The sequence below is a fragment of the Panthera leo genome, chromosome B2, assembly GCF_018350215.1.
Source record: "Panthera leo isolate Ple1 chromosome B2, P.leo_Ple1_pat1.1, whole genome shotgun sequence".
In the NCBI taxonomy this organism is placed as follows: domain Eukaryota; kingdom Metazoa; phylum Chordata; class Mammalia; order Carnivora; family Felidae; genus Panthera; species Panthera leo.
This window is the reverse complement of record NC_056683.1, coordinates 116,266,359-116,285,170: the sequence shown is the minus strand read 5'-3', so window position 1 is coordinate 116,285,170 and position 18,812 is coordinate 116,266,359. Positions and strand designations below refer to the sequence as shown.

Here is an 18,812-nt window from a genome sequence, read left to right as displayed (position 1 = left end):
AAACAATGATGATGAACAGTTGTGTTTGATGAAGAATAGCTCTGCGTTATCATGTGTTCTAATTTGAGTATAGAAATGTAACACATTTCTTTGTGATACATTCTCTAAAAACATGGATCCCCTATAGTTCTTACAATAGTGCTTTCCAAAGGAAATGAGGACACATGGTCTGACAAAAAATTATTTTGTGATTACTGACTTATAAAATTGTGAGGACTTTAAATTTGGAATCCTATACTGTACTCTATATACTGTAGTTCAGTACTGGACAACTATACTGTAAATATTGCAATCTCTCCATTTTTGCAAAATCTCTAGTCCTGAAACAACGTCGTCAATATTATCTTCCTTGTTTTCCAGTGCTTTCTATATGCTTAGTACTCTTCCAAGGACTTTAAATATATTACCTCATTTAATTTTTGCAATAACCTTGTTTCTTTGGTATTATTATCCTATTTTACAAAAGAGGGAACTTTGTCAAAGAAACATTAAGTAATTTGCTCCACACCACACTAGTTAAGTAGGTACCCAAACGGGGAGAGTCTGGCTCTAGGCTCCACGTGCTGTTTTGTGGTATTATCCCTCATAGTCAAATCAGTCTAGAAAGTCTTCTGTCACTTCTCAGAAAAGATGATTTCCTGTTCACTTACGAGTGGTCATAGGTCAATATGACCTAATAATTCAACATACGTACATGACCCAGGCAGTTATTTAAGACACAAAAAAATAATTAAACCCTTACTGGACCGATTCTTCGGGTGGTATAGTTGATGGGCAGTCCGCCAACATACAGCATCCCCACAACATCCAGGATATCAGCTTTCTTGGGACTGATGGTTCTGTTGGAAGCATCATCTACATAAATAATTCCTTCTTGCTTAATTCGCATAATCCTAATCTACAAAAAGAAGAGGAGTCATTAAAGCCAATCAAGGATACATTTCAAATGTGCAGAGTGTAAGATGTAAGAACTTTCTGGCTATTCCTTAGGAAAAAGCAAAATAACTTACTGAGTGCCTAATATGTGCTAAGCCCATGAGTGAAGCTGAACTCATTTTACACAATATCTCAAACTCCCTCTTTTCCATTACTACCATCTCCAAGAGTCCAAAATCTTCCTGGATGAGTTTTAGATTAAAGACTTTTCTATAGATTGCCAAGTGAGCACATGTATCAAGAGGTACGCATGTTGTCAGGAACCTTGCAGATTAAGAGCCCCATCATGAATTAAGTGGGCTGCAAAATTCATGTCCAGTTTTAAACATGCATTAGTTTGAGCTAAGGCTGGTCTCCCCAACACAATTTCAGATATGCTACATCCCTCTGCCTAATAGGCATTTTTTGTGCAGAATTGAAGGAAGGGCAGCACATCAAGGCTGCAAGGCAGTTTCCACAGCAGCTGATTAGTTCAAAGGCAGGAGGAAGATGGAAAGCTACCTGATGCTGAAATTACAGCAGGGGGGTGAATTATCTGTTGGGGACAGAGGGAAATAAGGAGTGTCAAGATTGGCTTGGGCACAAAAAAATTTGAGTCTGAGTTCAGGAAACGGAGTGGGTGACCCTGTCGAATGCTGGAGCACAATGATGGTTTAAAATGAATTTATGTTAGGATTAGAATAATCAAAACCTCATTTTTACACTTATCTTGGTTTGGGAAACAATTTTAAAAAATCTTCAAAAATAAAATCCCTCCTTAATTTGGCTGCTTATAGTATTGAAACTTTCTTTCTTAATCCCAGATGCACTGTGGACCAACAATATGCCAGTTTTTTAAGTGTAATGTTTATTCTATTAGCCAGAGAGGAGAATTAGCCTTAATGAGAGTTCCTTCATGAAGCTCAGTATTTGCTAGTCATAAGCTCCCAAGAAAATATGAAAATTACATTTCTTATTTCCAAGATAACGAATTGACAGACTTTGCATTTTTATTATATTTGTCTCAGGTTCTTTGGCTTGTCATCTCTCTCTCTCTCTCTCTCTCTCTCTCTATATATATATATATATATATATATATATATGTTTATGACAAGCCAAAGTGTGTTAATATATAAAATCCAACACCTAATAATATCAAACTCTAAAAATTAAGCATTTTATTGGTCTACCTAGGGAAGCTTTACTGAATAGGCGATCACAGGTGCAGAAACAAATTCTGAGTTTTCATTTTAATAAGGCAGTATATTATCTATTTGCAGTCTTGCCAAAGAGGACAGTAAGCTGGCAAATGAGCCTTCTGTGCCCATAATAGTGCCAGTTTCTGGGTGTAAGGCCAATGTTTTAAAAGTTGTTCCAAATGACTGTCGGTGGAAATGTGGCCCTCGGGCCCTTTAAACATGATACAGCAGATTCCCAAACTCTTGGTTTTCGCAGTACGGGGTGTGATGAGGAGGGGTGGTATTAGGGCTCATTTTAGTTTACCACCTTTTAAGTTTGTCAAATATTATCTCATAAAAGAGAGGCCATGTTAGCACCTTAAAACATGAAAATATAATCTCAGAATATTTATTATTCCTCTAAATTGAATACATAGAGCTTGGAGGTAAACATACTCCATTGTCCTACATTTCTCACTTACAGTAGTGAAACTGTCTTCAACTATCGGCCCTGGTGTGCAGACAGATGTTTGGGAACCACAGCTGTATAGCAATAATGGAGTCCTGTGCTACCATGATGAAGCATGTAAGTGATCAAATACACACCTACCCAGGTCTGATGACATTTCCCAGTTGTATGTGGCACTTGCTTTATTTTTAGCCTCAGCCACATTCCAGTAGCACCAGAGTCGGCATATGCCCTGGCAAAACAGCACCTGCACCAGGGGAATGCCAACGGCTGCCACTTAGTATTCCCCTCGTAGGCCACTGCCAACATCTCATGGACTATTACCTTGTGCCACTGACCATCGTTGATCTTGGTGGGGATCATGGTGTTGGTGTCACCACTTCCCAAGTCATAACTGAAGAAGGGCAATCCATTTCTCAACTGAACGGTAGCAAAATCAGCATGATTGATCCGAGCCATGTAAAAAAGCAGGCCTGATTCAGCTTCCGTTCGCACTTCAAACTCGATTGTGAGGCTGTGAAAGCACGCAAAATAAAACAAAAGTAAAAGCGTTCTTATTCTAAGCTAAAGTTGCCTCTGCTCACGGGGGGGGGGGGGGGGGGGGGGGGGGGGGTGATTTTCACACAGGACAGTAAAACCACCTCTGAAATGAGGACTTTCCAGGTCTGCTGATTTCCTAAACTGAGCTCCTCAGGCGCAGGCAAGTATCATTCTATTCTCTATCGTACTCAATGAATTTAAAACACTCACCTCATTAATGAATAAATGTAGTTGATTAAACTTGAATCAGGGCAGATACTCAGTATTTCCATTTGTCAGCTCTTTCTCAGTATCTCAGAATAATACATACCGGTTTTTAACTTTGGTGTCATCGAAGGCAATCGCAATGTGACTGTTTTTCGAAAGCCCAAACTGCTTGCTCCCTATCAAAAGAGCTGGTTCTGCTTCCGCAGCACAAGGACCCTGTAAAATACCCAGGAGAGAAAGAAGAGATGGACTCTGTTTTTGCAAAATTCGATCCTATTATCTACTTGTTTCTTCTATTTTAGCTTAATATTCCTGTATAATCTTACTGAGGTTCCTTAAGAAGAAAATTTACTAATGTCTGTTTTCTACTACATGGTAGGCAGTTACTATGAAAAGTTCAGTGAATGGGAATCTGTTTTCTTGTCCTGCACCCTTGAATCACCAAATCAATGTGCTCAAAAATATTTATTGATCAATTCATGTTTTCATTACCCTCCAAGGAAAAAAAAAATTGTTTATGTTTCTGAGAAAACTGGAATTTCCTTTTCACTTTTACCTCACTTATGAAGAGTTATGTTCTTCGAAGATTGGACAGGGAAAATGACAAGCTAGCCACCAAGTTATAAGAGGAGAAAAATGTGTTCCTTCTTGCCCTCCCCATTTTCTATCTCCCACTGTATTACTTTTTCTTGAAAATTATCAGTCTACTGGAAGGTTTCCATGAATTTGGACTTTCAAGATGGTGTATCTAAACTTGCAAGTCAGGCCATTCAGGCCCTGAGCCAGTTGCTAGGCAACCCAGTACATTTTTTAATGTATCCCACCATATACCATTTCAACTGTCACTGTGCAAAGACCCACTTCTTACAGTTCTTACGAGGGAGAGCTCCGTGCAGGGCGGGCTTACTTGGATTAATGCTCTGCTGTCACCATCTTGAAATTCTTAATACTTTTTGAAAAAGGGGCCCTGCATTTTCATTTTGCTCTGGGCGCTGGAAACTATACAGCCAGTCCTGGCTGAGTGGACCGTATTTGGCCAGTGTAACCCGTAGCTCAATAGATAATCAAGGCTCCTCAAATTACTTGAGTCATAATTCCTTTCTCTGTTCTCTATTTGCACAAAATAGCTTGAAGTACAGGCTGCTTAAGAGGTCCTTTAGAACACACAGTACATGGGAAAATAGCCTGCACGCTCTCAAACAACACATCTGTTTTTAAGATCTGCACTTAATAGCTCTGGATGGGCCACTGCCCTAGTGAGCGCTGACTCAGCAGAGGTTCTCAAACAGCCCAAGGCAGGCTTTTGATGCAGAATGTTCTTCTCAAATAGAAGATGAGATGACTCATCAGCGCACAGGACATTTTTACTTGATGAGGAAAAGCCTTGCTCTCTTTTCTCTTGAGCTTCCTCAAACGGGGCACTCCGCCGCAGCAGGTAAAAGGCTTTAAGTGTTTGAAATGCTATAAAATTGGTCTTCATGGAAGTATTTCCCTTCTTGCTTCCCAGGAGATGGTCAGTTACAAAGAGCAGACTGTGGCAGAAATTCACACAGATATGCAAAAACCCAGTGGGTAGAACAGGAAAAAGCTATTTATTCACACAGCTGAATGGCCTCTCTTGGAATCAACATGTGGCCCCTTTCTGGTTACATTGCCTGTAAAAAGAGCCCAAATGGAAAGGCTCTGGTAGCTTAATGTCTCTGCCTGCAATGATGCTATTAATAGAATTGGGATCATTTATTAACCTCTCGCGAGATTTCCTACACAGAGGCCCCATGCCACAAACGTTAGTAGTCTGCAGTCCTCCCCTGAAATCTCTTAAGCGAATCCTACCTGCTGTGAGTCCATTAGGGGCAAAATCTGGCTAAAACATCTCTAACTCCTCAGCTCTGAAAACTGAGAAACTGAAAAGGTTAATGGATGCTGAGGAATTAGGGAACAATGAGTGTGGCTGTAAAGAAAATCACCAGCGGGTTATTTCTATGTTATTCTTAATCATCGTGGTCACTCGTCTAGTTGCTATACATATAAATGTCAATATAACATAACTTTAATAATATAATTTTTTAAATGACCAAAGTGGCAATTCTAAAGGTTGGGTGTTCATTGGTAGCAGCTACAGGTCACAGAGAGCTTTTGTCTTTATATATTTTGGGCATTGAGGCCCAAACACCACAATAAGCGTGCTTGCTGGTAAACTGGACAGATCTTTCCAACACTGGTCCTAAGCTGACCAGTTTTCTGTCACATACTATCAGATTTTCTAGGTGCAAACGACCATGCTTACATTATTTTAGGAAAACCTTTGACTCAAAAAGGATAGGGACTTTATAAGAGTTCTTTTAAGAAGCATTACATGTTACAACCGCTGGAAATTTAGGAAGAGTGAAGCCAGAGGGGCTCTGGCTTGACTTTTGCAACAGGCAGATTCCTTAGACTGGCCAATGTTCTAGAAGACAGTGATAATGGGTCACTCTACTACATAATCTCCAAGTAGAAAACCATATGCTAAGTTCACTGTATGTTGGGGACACACAAATCGATGTTTTCTATCATCAGTTTGCAATAGGATGGGCACTATGAATACTTCTTTACTAAAACTTGTGTCACGTTCCTTTATAAAATGGCAGTTAGGAGAGGACTGAGAAATGTAGTATAGGAAAGTTTTTACACGTATGTACATTTGGAAGACAATTTTCCAGCCTGTACTCTGGGAATGTTTTTGGTGCAAGTGTAGACCTCTATAATCTCACTTGGTTAAAGACAAATAGGACTGGGTCTTGTCTGCTGTGCTTCACTTTCCCCAGGGTGAGTCTGAAACCAGGCCCAACGTGGGATGTGCACGTACAGGAGGGGGCAGACCCTAGTGGTTTGCCTGTGGCTACTCTCCCACCCCTACTCCCTGATGCCCCTCGGAGGGTTGAGCAGTTCCTCTGGCTGCTCAAACGTCTTTTTGTTCCCTTCTAACATTATTATTATTTTTAAACGTTTTATTTATTTTTGAGAGAGAGAGAGAGAGAGAGAGAGAGAGAGAGAGAATGAGCATGAGCATAAGCAGGGGAGGAACAGAGAGGGGAGGGGCAGAGGATCTGAACCAGGCTCTGAGCTGACAGCAGAGACTCCCATGCGGGACTTGAATTTATGAACTGTGAGATCATAACCTGAGCCTAAGGGAGAGGCTTAACCGACTGAGCCACCCAGGCACCCCTAATTCTAACATTTTAAAGGCAATATGTGAGATGGAACAAAGAGTGCCCCGCGGTTTGCACAAGAGTAAGATGCTCCTATTTTTCAACCTGCTTCCCACAGAAATCTAAGCTAAGGAGAATGGGTAAGAGAAAGGGTCCTCTAAGGAGGCAATTCTAAGGAAATTTGAAGAACGATGGTTGCAAGACAAATCTTCCTTCTCCAAGCTAATGTGAGTTTCAGGGAGGGCATCATCTTTATGGATGTGATACTTTACCTGTATTATTTTGGAAACACTTATCTTTGAAATCTATTAAAGCAACAATAATAAAAAAAAAAAAAAAATCACAGGCTCATCAATCTTAACATGTTACAATCCTGCCACCTTGTGGGAACTCTTTAAAGTACTGCATGTGCATATGGGGAAAAATGTGATCTGGAGGACGCAGCCTGCTTGCTGGTGTCCGCTTGGCAGGTGACAAGTTGTGGGCAGACAAGACTTAAGTGAGGAGTCTAAATGTGGCGTACCTGCTGATTAGGGCAGTGGCATAGTTGGAGAGGATTCTGAAGGAAGCCATGTTTCTTAAAGCCGGGCATCGGCCAATGGACAACGCAGCAGATTAGTAACAGCGAAAACTTTTTCACCTCACAGTTACTCCATTTCAGGTCAGAATAAATCAGGGGTCATTTCCAACTGCTGTTTGTTGGCTGACATTTGGAAATGAGTTCTTGGATTCAGAGTAGCATGTGAGTGGTAGGCAAGGATTCCTCGACTTTAGATTGGTGCAGAGCAGAGATTTAAATTGCATTTATCAAAACTGGCATCTTTGTTCTTGAAAGCATCAAATGATGAATGATCATAAAAACTACATCATTTTCTCCCTTCATGAGTCAGTAATCCCTCTAACAAATGTGGGCTAGAATCACGTCTGAGAAGTTGGATGTTTCTTTGTGATGCTTTTTTTTATGGATGAATACTAAGTGGAAGATACTTTTTAACGGCACTGACTTTAATGCTCTGAAATATAAAATCCTTACTCAAGCTGTTTGAGAAAGTGAATTATGTTACTACCCAGCACATGAGATTTTTTGGTAAAGTATTGGGCATTTGCAGTAATATTTATACGCTAACACCCGAATAGAGATTTCTTGTAGTACGGATAACGTGTGTTTTCCCTTTAAAGACATACCAATATCCAACTGATTCATCATTTGGCATAGACTGTACTTAGCTTTTAAAGTTGTAGTATTAAAGCTGCTTGATAAATAGTTTTCTTTTGGTCTATTCTTTCCTTCTCTGCTCGCTTCTTTCCCCCAACACCCCAAGAGCCCTTAACAACACAGGACTCTTCACGGCTATTTATACCACTCTTCTCAGTGTTCACATTTCAAACTTCAAGTCCCACATTCCAATAAGCTTCAAGGAAAAAATACAGCCAGTCATTGTATACAAATCCACACAGGCTTGGTATAAAGACTTGGTATAAATACCATATATATCTGTAGGTGGTAATAGAAGTCTACTGTCTTATCTAACCCCACCCTCCACCATCTTCCATGAGAAATCTCCACAAATATAATATAGAATGTAGAAATGTTTTATCCAGCTCTAAATGAGCCAAAGAATGAGAGAGAAGCACAAAGGGAAGATGGGCTCCCACACTATCAAATGGGATAATACACATGTAATGCTCTCTGATCTATGTATGATGTTCTAGCATGTGTTACTGATGGGACTGACATAATCCATTTCACAGGGTAGGGCTTTCCTAGGATACTCCGAAACTTCCCTGGAGTATAGTGAACGTCATCCTCGTGATGTGAGGTGTTGGTGGGGAGGGGTGAGATGGTGTAGAGAAGAAAAAGAAAAGGGGACTGAAGATAGGGGATGGTTCCTGTTGGCTCTACTAGAACAAATAGGGGACAGTTCCTACGTCAGGATTTAAGTTGCAAGCCTTAATTGTTAAACACATTCTTACAATCTAACTCCTGATTAAAAAAGGAAAGAAGATGGTGAAAGTGGAAAATGAGGTGAGACTTGAGATATAAGAGAACTTCTACTGGAGTCTATAATTGTTGAAACATGGAACACTCGCCCCACTTTGTTTCCTGGCACTTGCTCTCTGCCTGAAAGTGTGAAAGGGTAACTCTTCCCAGAGAAGAACGATGGAGTGTTACTATGAGCCAGGCATTGTGCTAGGTGCTTTGCATACAGTGTATAATTTATTGGCTCGGGATCCATGCAGGTAGATATCATCCTTCTTATTTTTCAATGGGTCAGCTTACATTCAGAAAGGACAAGTAACCCACCAGAGTCCACTGCATAAAAGTGGGTGGGCTATGGCGGGGAAGGGAGACGTGGCCAGTTCCCGATCACTGGAGTAAGGGCCAGTTTGCTTCTTCAGTGACCCCCAAAGTGGAGGGGCTTAGGGAGACCCACTCACCACATCCCTCTTTCCCAGACGAGAAATCAACTATCTAACGGGATACTGAACAGGAATCAACGTTGAAAACCAATGCTTTCAATTTATCTTTTAAAAAGAGTTATGAAAACAAAACACAGGTAAGAATAGTTTGTTTAAATGATGAAAATCATCTCTAGTCCATAATACATCTGCTGTTAGCATCTGATATATTTCTTGCAAGGGTTTTTTTAATGAGTTTTTCTATCTTTCGATATAGATGTGATTATGCAGTATATATGGCTTTATATCCTGTTTTCCCCACTTAACACAATGTCATAAGTATGTCATCATCATTTTATGTTGTTTCAATTGAAAGATTTTATGTATTAAGACTGTGATGACATATTAACATTTGCATTTTATAGACCTGTTTTTACACTTCTGGGTACCACTAGTCATTTTGTTTGGATGGAGTTTAATGGTGTCCCCTGCCATGCTTCCAATTTTCAATCTTGAGAGCTAGTGGGTTGTGCTTGTAGCCCACATTCCGCACTTATCCAGACTGACCTCCACACATACTTGCTCACTTTGTCATTTATATTAGTGTCCAATTTCTTAAATCTGCCTCTCTGTCTCTGTCTTTCTCCCTCCCCTTCTCCCTCTCCCTGGCCAGCAATGATGATATCTTATTCATTTTTTGCATTAGTAGGCTCTTAACAAATATTTGTTATAAATTTGTTATAAATGTCAAACTTTTAGTAACCTTTAAAAAGCAGACCTTCTTCTCCACACACACACACACACACACACACACACACACACACACACACAAAGAATGAGAAAGAGAGAAAGAAATCAAATTAGAAGATATATATGGTTCCATAATCTGAAACTATAAAAATACAACTCAATAGGGATAGAAATTCTAAAAAATGTAATTACCACCACACAGTATAAATAATTCTAATGTGCAAGAGAAGGGACAATAGCTGTTAGAATTTAGATATCTGGGTTTTAGTGGCAACTGTCTATAACGCGTGTGATCACAGGCCATCCTGTAAGGTCTAGGGCTTTGTTTCCCCATATGGAAATTAAGAGTCAGAATCTTTAAGGTCCCTTCCAGCTCTGATGTTCCGTGAGCCTTTGTATGCCAGCCCACAGGACTGCCATTCAACTTCTCTTTTGCTTTTGTCTTGTCTAAGTGGAATGTTCTGTTTTGGAAAAGTTAAAACATACACTGCTGAGAGAAAATGGAAATTGGAATTAGAACAGAAGGTTATAAGAAAACTTAAATGAGTTAAAATCTCTAGTCCCAGATGGGAAAGTATCTTTATTTTCAGAAAAAGGGAAAAAACGTGATCTCTGGAAACCACAGAGGGATATGCTTCAGACTCCCTAAAAAATAAAGTCTGCATGGGCATTTAGAAAAGAAAGGTGAGGGGAGCCTGAGTGGCTCAGTTGATTGAGCATCCAACTCTTGATTTAGGCTCAGGTTATGGTCTCACGATCATGGGTTCAAACCCCATGTCGGGCTCTGTGCTTGCAGTGTGGAGGCTGCTTGGGATCCTCTCTCTCTCCCTCTCTCCTGCTCGTGCTCACCACCTCTCTCAAAATAAATAAATAAACTTTAAAAAAAGAAAAAAGAAAGGAAAGGAAAGGAAAGGAAAGGAAAGGAAAGGAAAGGAAAGGAAAGGAAAGGAAAGGAAAAGGAAGTTGATCGTTGGGGACCAGCAGGCTTCTACACCAATAAACCATACCAAGTCAAGATGGGCTGGCTGAGAGACCTGACACAACAGAATGAATGGTACAAAGACCCTCAAGACTGTGGTTGACTGAATATGGTACATGATGACGAACGAATAGCATAATCCATTGATTTAAAACATTGAAGTATTCTCAGGCGCATCCTTAATAAAATCTGGTAACAGGCCACAGGAAGGAAAGGTACTGCTGTCGCCTCAACTGGGCATTCCATTTTGAGTAATATGGTCCATTCTAAGTGACATATTTTGAAAGGGATATTTCAAAGTCAAGAAATTGATCAGCGGAAATATGGGAATCAGAAATTAGGTCATATGAAGAATGCTTGAGATTATGGAATATTTACCCTAGAGGAAAAAGACTTCGCTAGTTTTTTCTTTTTCTTTTTTAATTGAAGTATCATTGACACACAACATTACATTAGTTCCAGGTGTACAGGGTAGTGATTTGCCAAGTCAACACCTTATGCTATGCTCACCACGAGGAAATGACTTCACTGTTTTCAAATCCTGGAAGGGATGTTAGAGAAGATATAAGCTCAAAATATTTCTAGTGACAAGGAGCAGACTGGTTTCCAAAACAACCAGTTCCATCATGGAAACTAAGGAAGAAAAGAAAATGTTCAAGAGTTTTCAAAATCTGTGCTCAACACAGCATGTTCCACCCATCAACTGGCAAGTGCTATAAATACGATGCACACGCTGTTAAGAGCATAGTGAGATCCACCCTCTTGGATACGTTGGTGATGTGAATGTAAATTGGTGGAACCTTTGTAAAAAGCAACTCAGATATGTGTTGAGAACCTTAGATACATTCATCACTTGACCTTATAATTATTCATCTAAGAATCTATTTTAAGAAAATAAATGAGAAAGTTTGGCATACAGAGGCACTCATCAGAATATAGTTTCCAATAGCGAAAAACTGGAAGCACTCTAAATGGCCCACAATGAGTACAAAGTACAATTAGAAAGACAGAGTGTTGCAGTGATGAAGAGCCAGACTGTATCGTCAGACCTACTGGATTAAAATTCCTATCCTGCCATTTACTGGCTGTGTCAGCGGGTGGGTTACTGAGGCTAGGTCATTCTTGCCAACTCAGCTGCAAGTGGGATGATATATCGTTTACAGAGCCATGATGAAAACCACGTATAATGTTGGATGGAAATTGTTTAGGCAGTGGCTGGCGCATAGTGAGCACTGAGGAACAATCATTACGATCATTACTGTCTAGTAATTATGCCATTTATCAAACGTTTCATATATACGAGACATTTAACAAACATTATTATTTTTTAATCCTCCTAGTCGCTCTGAGACGTATGTGTCCTTAATATACTCATTGTACAGATGAGAAGACTGAGGGATAGAATGGCTGAGCAGCTTTCTCAAATTCATACACATAGTAGACTGGAATACAGGATTGAAACCCACACTGTAATCAATGAAATGATCAGCTCCATAAAATGAAATACTTTTTGTGTCTCTTTGCATGTCGCACCCACACACATGTATGTAACTGAAACAGGGAAACTGAAGGACCCCATAAACATCTTTCTGTTCCCTTTCCTGCTTCTATTCTTGCTAGGACCTGCACTCCCACCCCACTTTACACATGCTTCAGAATGCAAAGAGTGTATGTCCTCTTTGTAAGGGACAAGGAGTTCAAGATTTCTTTAGAATAGATAACATTTAAGGAAGGGCCCGGTGAGAATGACCAGAGGAAGCTATTATATGCGCATTCCAGATCCCCAGCCTGGACATATGGAAGCCAACGTTCCCTAGCTCCAAGGAATAATACCTGGGCCCTGGCCTCTGTTCTAACTTGTTCCTGGATGTCTGAGAGGCATGTACACTGGACCACAATTCTCAATGAAAACCCCCAGACTCCAAACAAAGATGAGGCTCATATTCTTCTCCTTTCTGAGTCTCCCAGGTGCCCTGAATGTGTCTGCTCTGTCCATATCTTCAAGAAACTCTGCTTTTACTTCCTACTGGCTCACGTTTGATTTCCATCCTTCAAGAAGCCACGGGCCCTCTTGGCTGGTCCTTTGGGTCCCTTTCTGGGTCCCCAGAGCTAGCCTGTCAGCGTCACAATCAGACCTATACACTTGTATGACATTTAATTATTATTACCTGTTTCAAAAAAAAAAACAATACCAAATTGTACATATGATATAAGATTTACTACTTAAAATGCAAATAAAAAGGGCTGGAAATTGTTACGGTTGTCTCTGTGTGGTGGTATTATAGGTGGATCTTATTTTGATTCTGTAGACATTTCTGCACTATGCTAACTTTTCAACTGAAAACACATGCCATTTTACAAGGAGGAAAATTTAAGGAGAACGATATATAAATCAAAGTAATCCAAGAAAGATGTAGGGAGAACGGGTTTTCATAGACCAGTTTCCCTTCCTCTAATTCTAGAAGTAGAGCTTATGAGATATCCTGAATTATCTTCTCTCTGAAAACAACTAGAATACAGGTTAAAATTAGAAAGCAATAGCATAAAAACACTCACCTGTGCCACAACTGGGGTGGGTGTAGGGAAGGCTGGGGTGGGCATTGGCTCTGGCCGGGTAACTATTTCAGCTGGAATTTCTCTACCTTCATCCTCACGGGGTTTCTGATGGGCACAACGACCGATGTCTGCATTTTTGAAGGAGACAGGCTGTGCAAAGTCCATGGGGCTAATGGAATAGGATTAAAATTAAATACTTTCTATTAGTTTTTATCGTCTTGCTTCCTTACCATTGAATTTTTCCTCCCCCTTTTAAAAGCCAGCAGTGCAATTTTTAAAATCTAATGAGGAGGTCTTCTCTGGACGCCCCTCCCCCACCACGCCATGGTTTTGTGTAGTGTAGATGCAACAGGGATCCTCATATTAAAAAAACCAAACAAACAGAAGAAGTACGTACACAGAGTTTATAACAAGGTTCCATACACAGCCTTCAAAAGGAGGAATATTTCTGAGCGGGGGAGGTTGAAATTCAGGTGGAGCACCCCCAACGAAAAGCTTCTTAACTTCAATTGCCTGTTCTACTGTCAGATTTTGCATATGCCTTCTGTCTTCATCGACTTGAACAGTAAACATGCTGAGAAAACATTGAAAATACACAGTATAAAACACAAAACATCCAGTATAATTGGAAATCAAACTCTTTCCTGCTACTCCTCACCCCTTCCTCCAGTAGCTTTTAAGTGAGCCAAAATTCGATAATTAGGATTTCTACACCAAGCTAACAATATTTTTTCTCAGGCTCTGTCCCTCTGCCTCCCCCGCTCCATTTGCTCTCTCGGGGAGTTGATTGAAAGAAGGTAACAGTGGAGCTGTAACGTTAGCCTTGGCTTTGGCAATACTGGCCCCAAACACACAAACCCATAGAGCTGAGGCTTCTGTACAGTGCCGTTATATCTAATCGTATAAGGCTCAGTGGGTTTAGCACAGCGTGGGGTCACATTTTGTTTGGTTCTTTATTTCTTGGTTTGTGCTAGCTATTATCTTCTTGCTGGGGGACAAACTGTGCTCATGAGAGTTTGGATTGCAGGACTCAACAGCAAACACTTACAGGGCATTTTATAAAGAACATAGCTGCTGGCTTTTGAATAGAAGAGGCAGGCAAGAACATCATGCTAATTGTTCCTTGCCATAATTTTCCTTAGTGACTGTTTCATTAATTTCCCTAATTTGCTTATGAGAGATAACTCACACATTACTAATTGAGAACCTCATGTTACTTATTCACCATCCTTGGATCCTGGGGCAAAGAATCAAAGGAGACAAAAAATTCTGATGATGACAAAGACCAAAGGCATTTTTTTCTTTTGTTCTAGATGCAGGTTTTGAATTTCAGTCCCAAACAGTTGGCATGAGCTATTAGTCATAAGTATTAGTCACTAGCCCGAGGATCATGAATGGATTACTGAAAACTTACTACATATCTGGGGAGAAAACCAAAGTACTTAGTTGGAAAACTCAGTCCTAAAAGGCCATCTTGCTTGATTTTATAAAGAATAAAAACCACATGTGGAGCTAGAAATAATAAACCAGGGCAAAGACACTCTGAAATAGCCCTGAGCTATTGGTCCACTTTGAGACAGTTCAGATGTAAGAGAATGAAAAAAAAAATTGATTTCATTGGTGCTCAAAATGTCATTGTTCAGGGGGTGTAGAGGGAGCAGGTTGGATTTATTTTCAAAGGAAACATAGGGGGAAATGACATATTGGTTTTTTACCAGACTCTGGAAGAGTGTGTTGGCAAAAATCAGGAGGTTCAACATTATTGCTAAGAATGCTGGTGTTTTATGAGACTTAGAAAAGCACTCACTTCTGGGCATGTGTGACTCACCGAGAAGTCCCCTTCCACACACACCTTTTTTTTTCCCTTTTGCTAAAAGCAACGTCTTACTAACATGACATAGCAATGCTCCTAAGAATTTTAATGAGGGGTTTAAGCCACTATTAAAGATTGTCTAAGAGAGCAAATCTCTGTTCTTGATTAGAATTTTTAAAAAGCCTAGGAGCATCAAATCTAGATTATTTATTTAGCTCTTTTTTAAAGGGGAACATTACCAATATGTCCATTGGGATTCTGGTGTCTTTCCTGTTGTTTAAGTATTTATTCAATAACTCTTTACTGAGGACCTACAATGTACAAAAAGCACTACAATAAACATTACTATTAGTATCATGATAAGTTAGCTGTATTTTCTTACAAGTTCAACAGTTGATTCTTGGAGTTTCACAATTGAATATTTTATTACTTACATTCTGTTTCTTGTTTGTTTGGAGTATTGGTATAAGATTTTGTTTTCAATCTTACACCAATTTTCAATCTGCCAAATGGGTTATAGAAGATATTAAGGGAAGTACCCTGACATTTGTAATCTACACGCAAAACAAAATCTGCAATTTTATTTTGATTGAACGTATTTTGGATGGTAAGAAATATTTGGGTTGCAGTGTCCAAATCATGAGCCCATTCTGGAAATCCAGATTATTCCTGAAGTATCTGGTCTAACTTTTGTGGCCTTTAGCCCAATTCTATACCTGTATTGAAGAATGCTCTCACAAAGGAGAAAATCACTGCCTTATGCATCTACTCCAGGCTCTTAGGGCTTTAGGAAGAACTACTGGCCATGTAAGTGGAGTCCAAGAGAAGGTTAAGAGGGCAAAACCCTTACAGGAGGTAGAGATCTCTGGAGTACCATGGAATTAGACACCAAAGTAACTCAAATGAGATTTTTGCAGAGGAAGGGGTAGAAAAGGAGAGAGAGAGTGAAAGAGGAAGGATAAAGAGAGATAACAGGGGAGAGAGAAGAGGGCCAGGACAATCTTGAAAAGATTGCCTCTCAGTTTGGTAAAAATCCAATGATTTTGTGAGGTCGTATGAAAATTAACATTTTATCCGGGGCTTTTCATTTAAGAAAGAAAATGCCATAATTGACATTTATGATCTGAATGGTGTTAGGAGAAAGCAAGCATTTCCAAATTAATCAACATGAAGTAATACAATCTTTGAGGTCACAAAAAAGGGTAAGAATAAATAGTTGGCAAGCACAGGTAGAGGTGTGAAAATCATATACACCTGGGTTTAAATCCTGGCTCTATTATTTACTAGTTACATGATTTGGGGCAAGTTAGTTAATATTTCTTCATCTGTGATGGAAGGATATTAATGCAGATTTCACATACGCTTAGCACAATCAAAGGAAATAATCTGTGTCTCGTATTTGACACAGAGCGTGTCACAGAATGAGTATGAAGCATTAAAGAATGTTTCTGGGTGAAGTTGTTAGGGTCATTAGTGATCTCTGGTTAATCAGTTAATTGGGGCACTTACTTAAAGGATAGGCGATGCTTATGTTTTGACCTTAGAGTGCTGAATGAGACATTATGGTAGCAGATGTGTTCTTGCTTTGCCACAGAGTTCAGTGACTACCCACTAATATGTCTAATACATTATCCTTTAATTAACAGCGAATGGCAAAACTGTTTGTTTATATGGCCAATTAACCGAATGACCAGTTTTCAGAGATGTACTATACACCGAACTTAATCAAATAAAGGTTGGATTAATGGCCAACAGCTGTGAAGTTGGCATCATAAAATGCCCTTCTTGAAGAGACACCTGTTAAAAGGACACTTTAGCGCAAGATTGTAATGCACTTGGGAACGTGAGAATCCTTTCTGTACAGAATAACATATTCTGGGTGATTATTTTTTGTCAGCTGTATTTCTCAAGTCTGCACTTGTTTTGCTGAAAATTTTTAAAGTTTAAAGACGTTACAAAGTCCTTCTCACAATGAGAAGGACTAGCATTTGGCAAAGAAGCTGAAATCTGGTCTAGAAGACATGTAAAATAGTATTTCAGAGTGGTTGCTGAGATTCAAATGAGAAAATTCAGTTTGCATTCCTCCTCAGAGACCATGACCGACATATCTGGCTATTAGGCTAGTAAAAGTTCTTAGTTTGTCTGAATATTGATCCCTCATTTGTCTTAATCATGGTTTCTAAACATCTCAGTTAGTAGATATTCTGCAAGAATGCTTAGTATCAACATAGCCACAAACCAATGCTCTATATAATAAAAAAAAAAAAGCCAAGGAAAGCTTTATCATTTACTTAGAAGATACGACATTTTTATTACGTATCTAAACTGTTATCCACACAAGAGGATAATTAGAAAATATGGGTCTGTATAGAACAGCATCTGTTCACTTGAACTCTTGTTAGACCTTCATACTGTTGTCGTATTTACAAATATTCCCTGTGTCTTGAGGTTTTCTCACATTTGATTTCCAGTTCTTTTCTGTGTTTTCAGTCTAATTAAATGGCTTGCTGGTTTGGAGGTCGGAAATCTCTGGGCTTCTGTTTTCTTTTTCTCTAATTGTCCTTCTAAACTGATTACCGGAGTTGTCATACAACATTTTGATGAAAACTACAGATGACTTTCCCAATAAAGGAAATATCAAGTGCCGCAGCGTCGTGGAGAAATGAAAGATGAGTTTACAACACTATTGCTGCCAATTTTGTGATTCAGGGCTGGGAAGCAGTGCTCTCATGGATCCTTAGAGAGGCAGCCTCCACGCACTGATGGCTGGACAGCAGCCTTCTCCCTTCTCTCCCTCAGCTCTGTTCCCTCATGAAGCCACTCTGCAGGGACCCTGGGCACCTGGAGGGGGGCGGGGACAGGGATGAAGCGTGCACTTAGCAGCTCTCAGTAGGTCCTGCAGCTGCTGCACAGTCCGGATCTGTGACAGGTTTCTAAGCAGCTGCCATAACTGCTTTGGAACCTGAATGAAATAGCAGCTGCCAAAGGCTGCTGGTTCCGGCTGAGCTGTTCTGTGTGTTTCGCTATGCGCATACCTTATTTGAGAAGAGAATATTTGAGAGGTGCGGAGGGAGGGATTTTTCTTATCTATAGCTTCAGAAGATGTATTTGGTTTTTCCAAAGCTGGAGCGGAGAACTGCACAGAATAAAAAATGCTAAGAGAATTCCTAGGGGCCAAGGTAAATGAGGTTCCCGAAGTATGAAACGTAAAGAAGATGAAATTAAGCGACTTGATAGTTTCACAATGCTTTTGTATGACCACACATACGAAGGTCCAGTCTGAGACTAATGTGAGCCAAGGAGTTTATGTTAGTTACAAGTTCTCTAGGGCTACTGTTACCCTTTAGTCCTCTCGACATGAACGGAATGTTCTCTCCCGTCGTGAAACAGACTCGGCTCTGGTTTGACGACAATTTTCCTCATTGTTCTTGTCCCCATGGAGAGATGCACTTCCAGACGGCCCTTGTTCAGGAATATCGCATAATAGGCCTGCAATATCAAGGGGTGGTTGAAGATTAAAGAGGGGTCTCCACTACGACGGCGTTAAAGGTTCCCTGACAGATCTGCAGATTCATTGGCTCTGAGATCTTACCTGAGAATTTAAGGCTCAATATTTTCTTAGAGTATTTAAAGTGGCTGACAAAAGCTTTTTAATCATTGGTCACTTTTGCTCGTTAGATGATGTGGAAAGCGGATGTAGGAATACAGGACCCTCCGCAAACCAAATTTGCCATGCTGAAGGTAACAGCTGTGTTTGCACCGGGTCTCTAACTCACAAAACGCGTCAGGAAACAAAGGGTGTCAATCCCTCTCC

The 18,812-nt window shown here is 40.0% G+C and overlaps 1 protein-coding gene across 4 annotated transcripts in view; it reads right to left on the bottom strand.

Annotated features, from left to right (window-relative positions):
• Positions 1 to 18,812, bottom strand: part of LAMA2 (laminin subunit alpha 2) — a 609,036-nt gene that overhangs the window by 20,838 nt on the left and 569,386 nt on the right. For all 4 annotated transcript variants that reach the window (XM_042939791.1, XM_042939793.1, XM_042939792.1 and 1 more), the window contains 6 exons: positions 18,339 to 18,487; positions 13,583 to 13,759; positions 13,186 to 13,354; positions 3,413 to 3,525; positions 2,887 to 3,076; positions 743 to 898 (listed from right to left, as the gene is read on the bottom strand). In XM_042939791.1, coding sequence (XP_042795725.1) covers positions 743 to 898; positions 2,887 to 3,076; positions 3,413 to 3,525; positions 13,186 to 13,354; positions 13,583 to 13,759; positions 18,339 to 18,487 — 954 coding nt within the window. The remainder of the gene's footprint in view (positions 1 to 742; positions 899 to 2,886; positions 3,077 to 3,412; positions 3,526 to 13,185; positions 13,355 to 13,582; positions 13,760 to 18,338; positions 18,488 to 18,812) is intronic.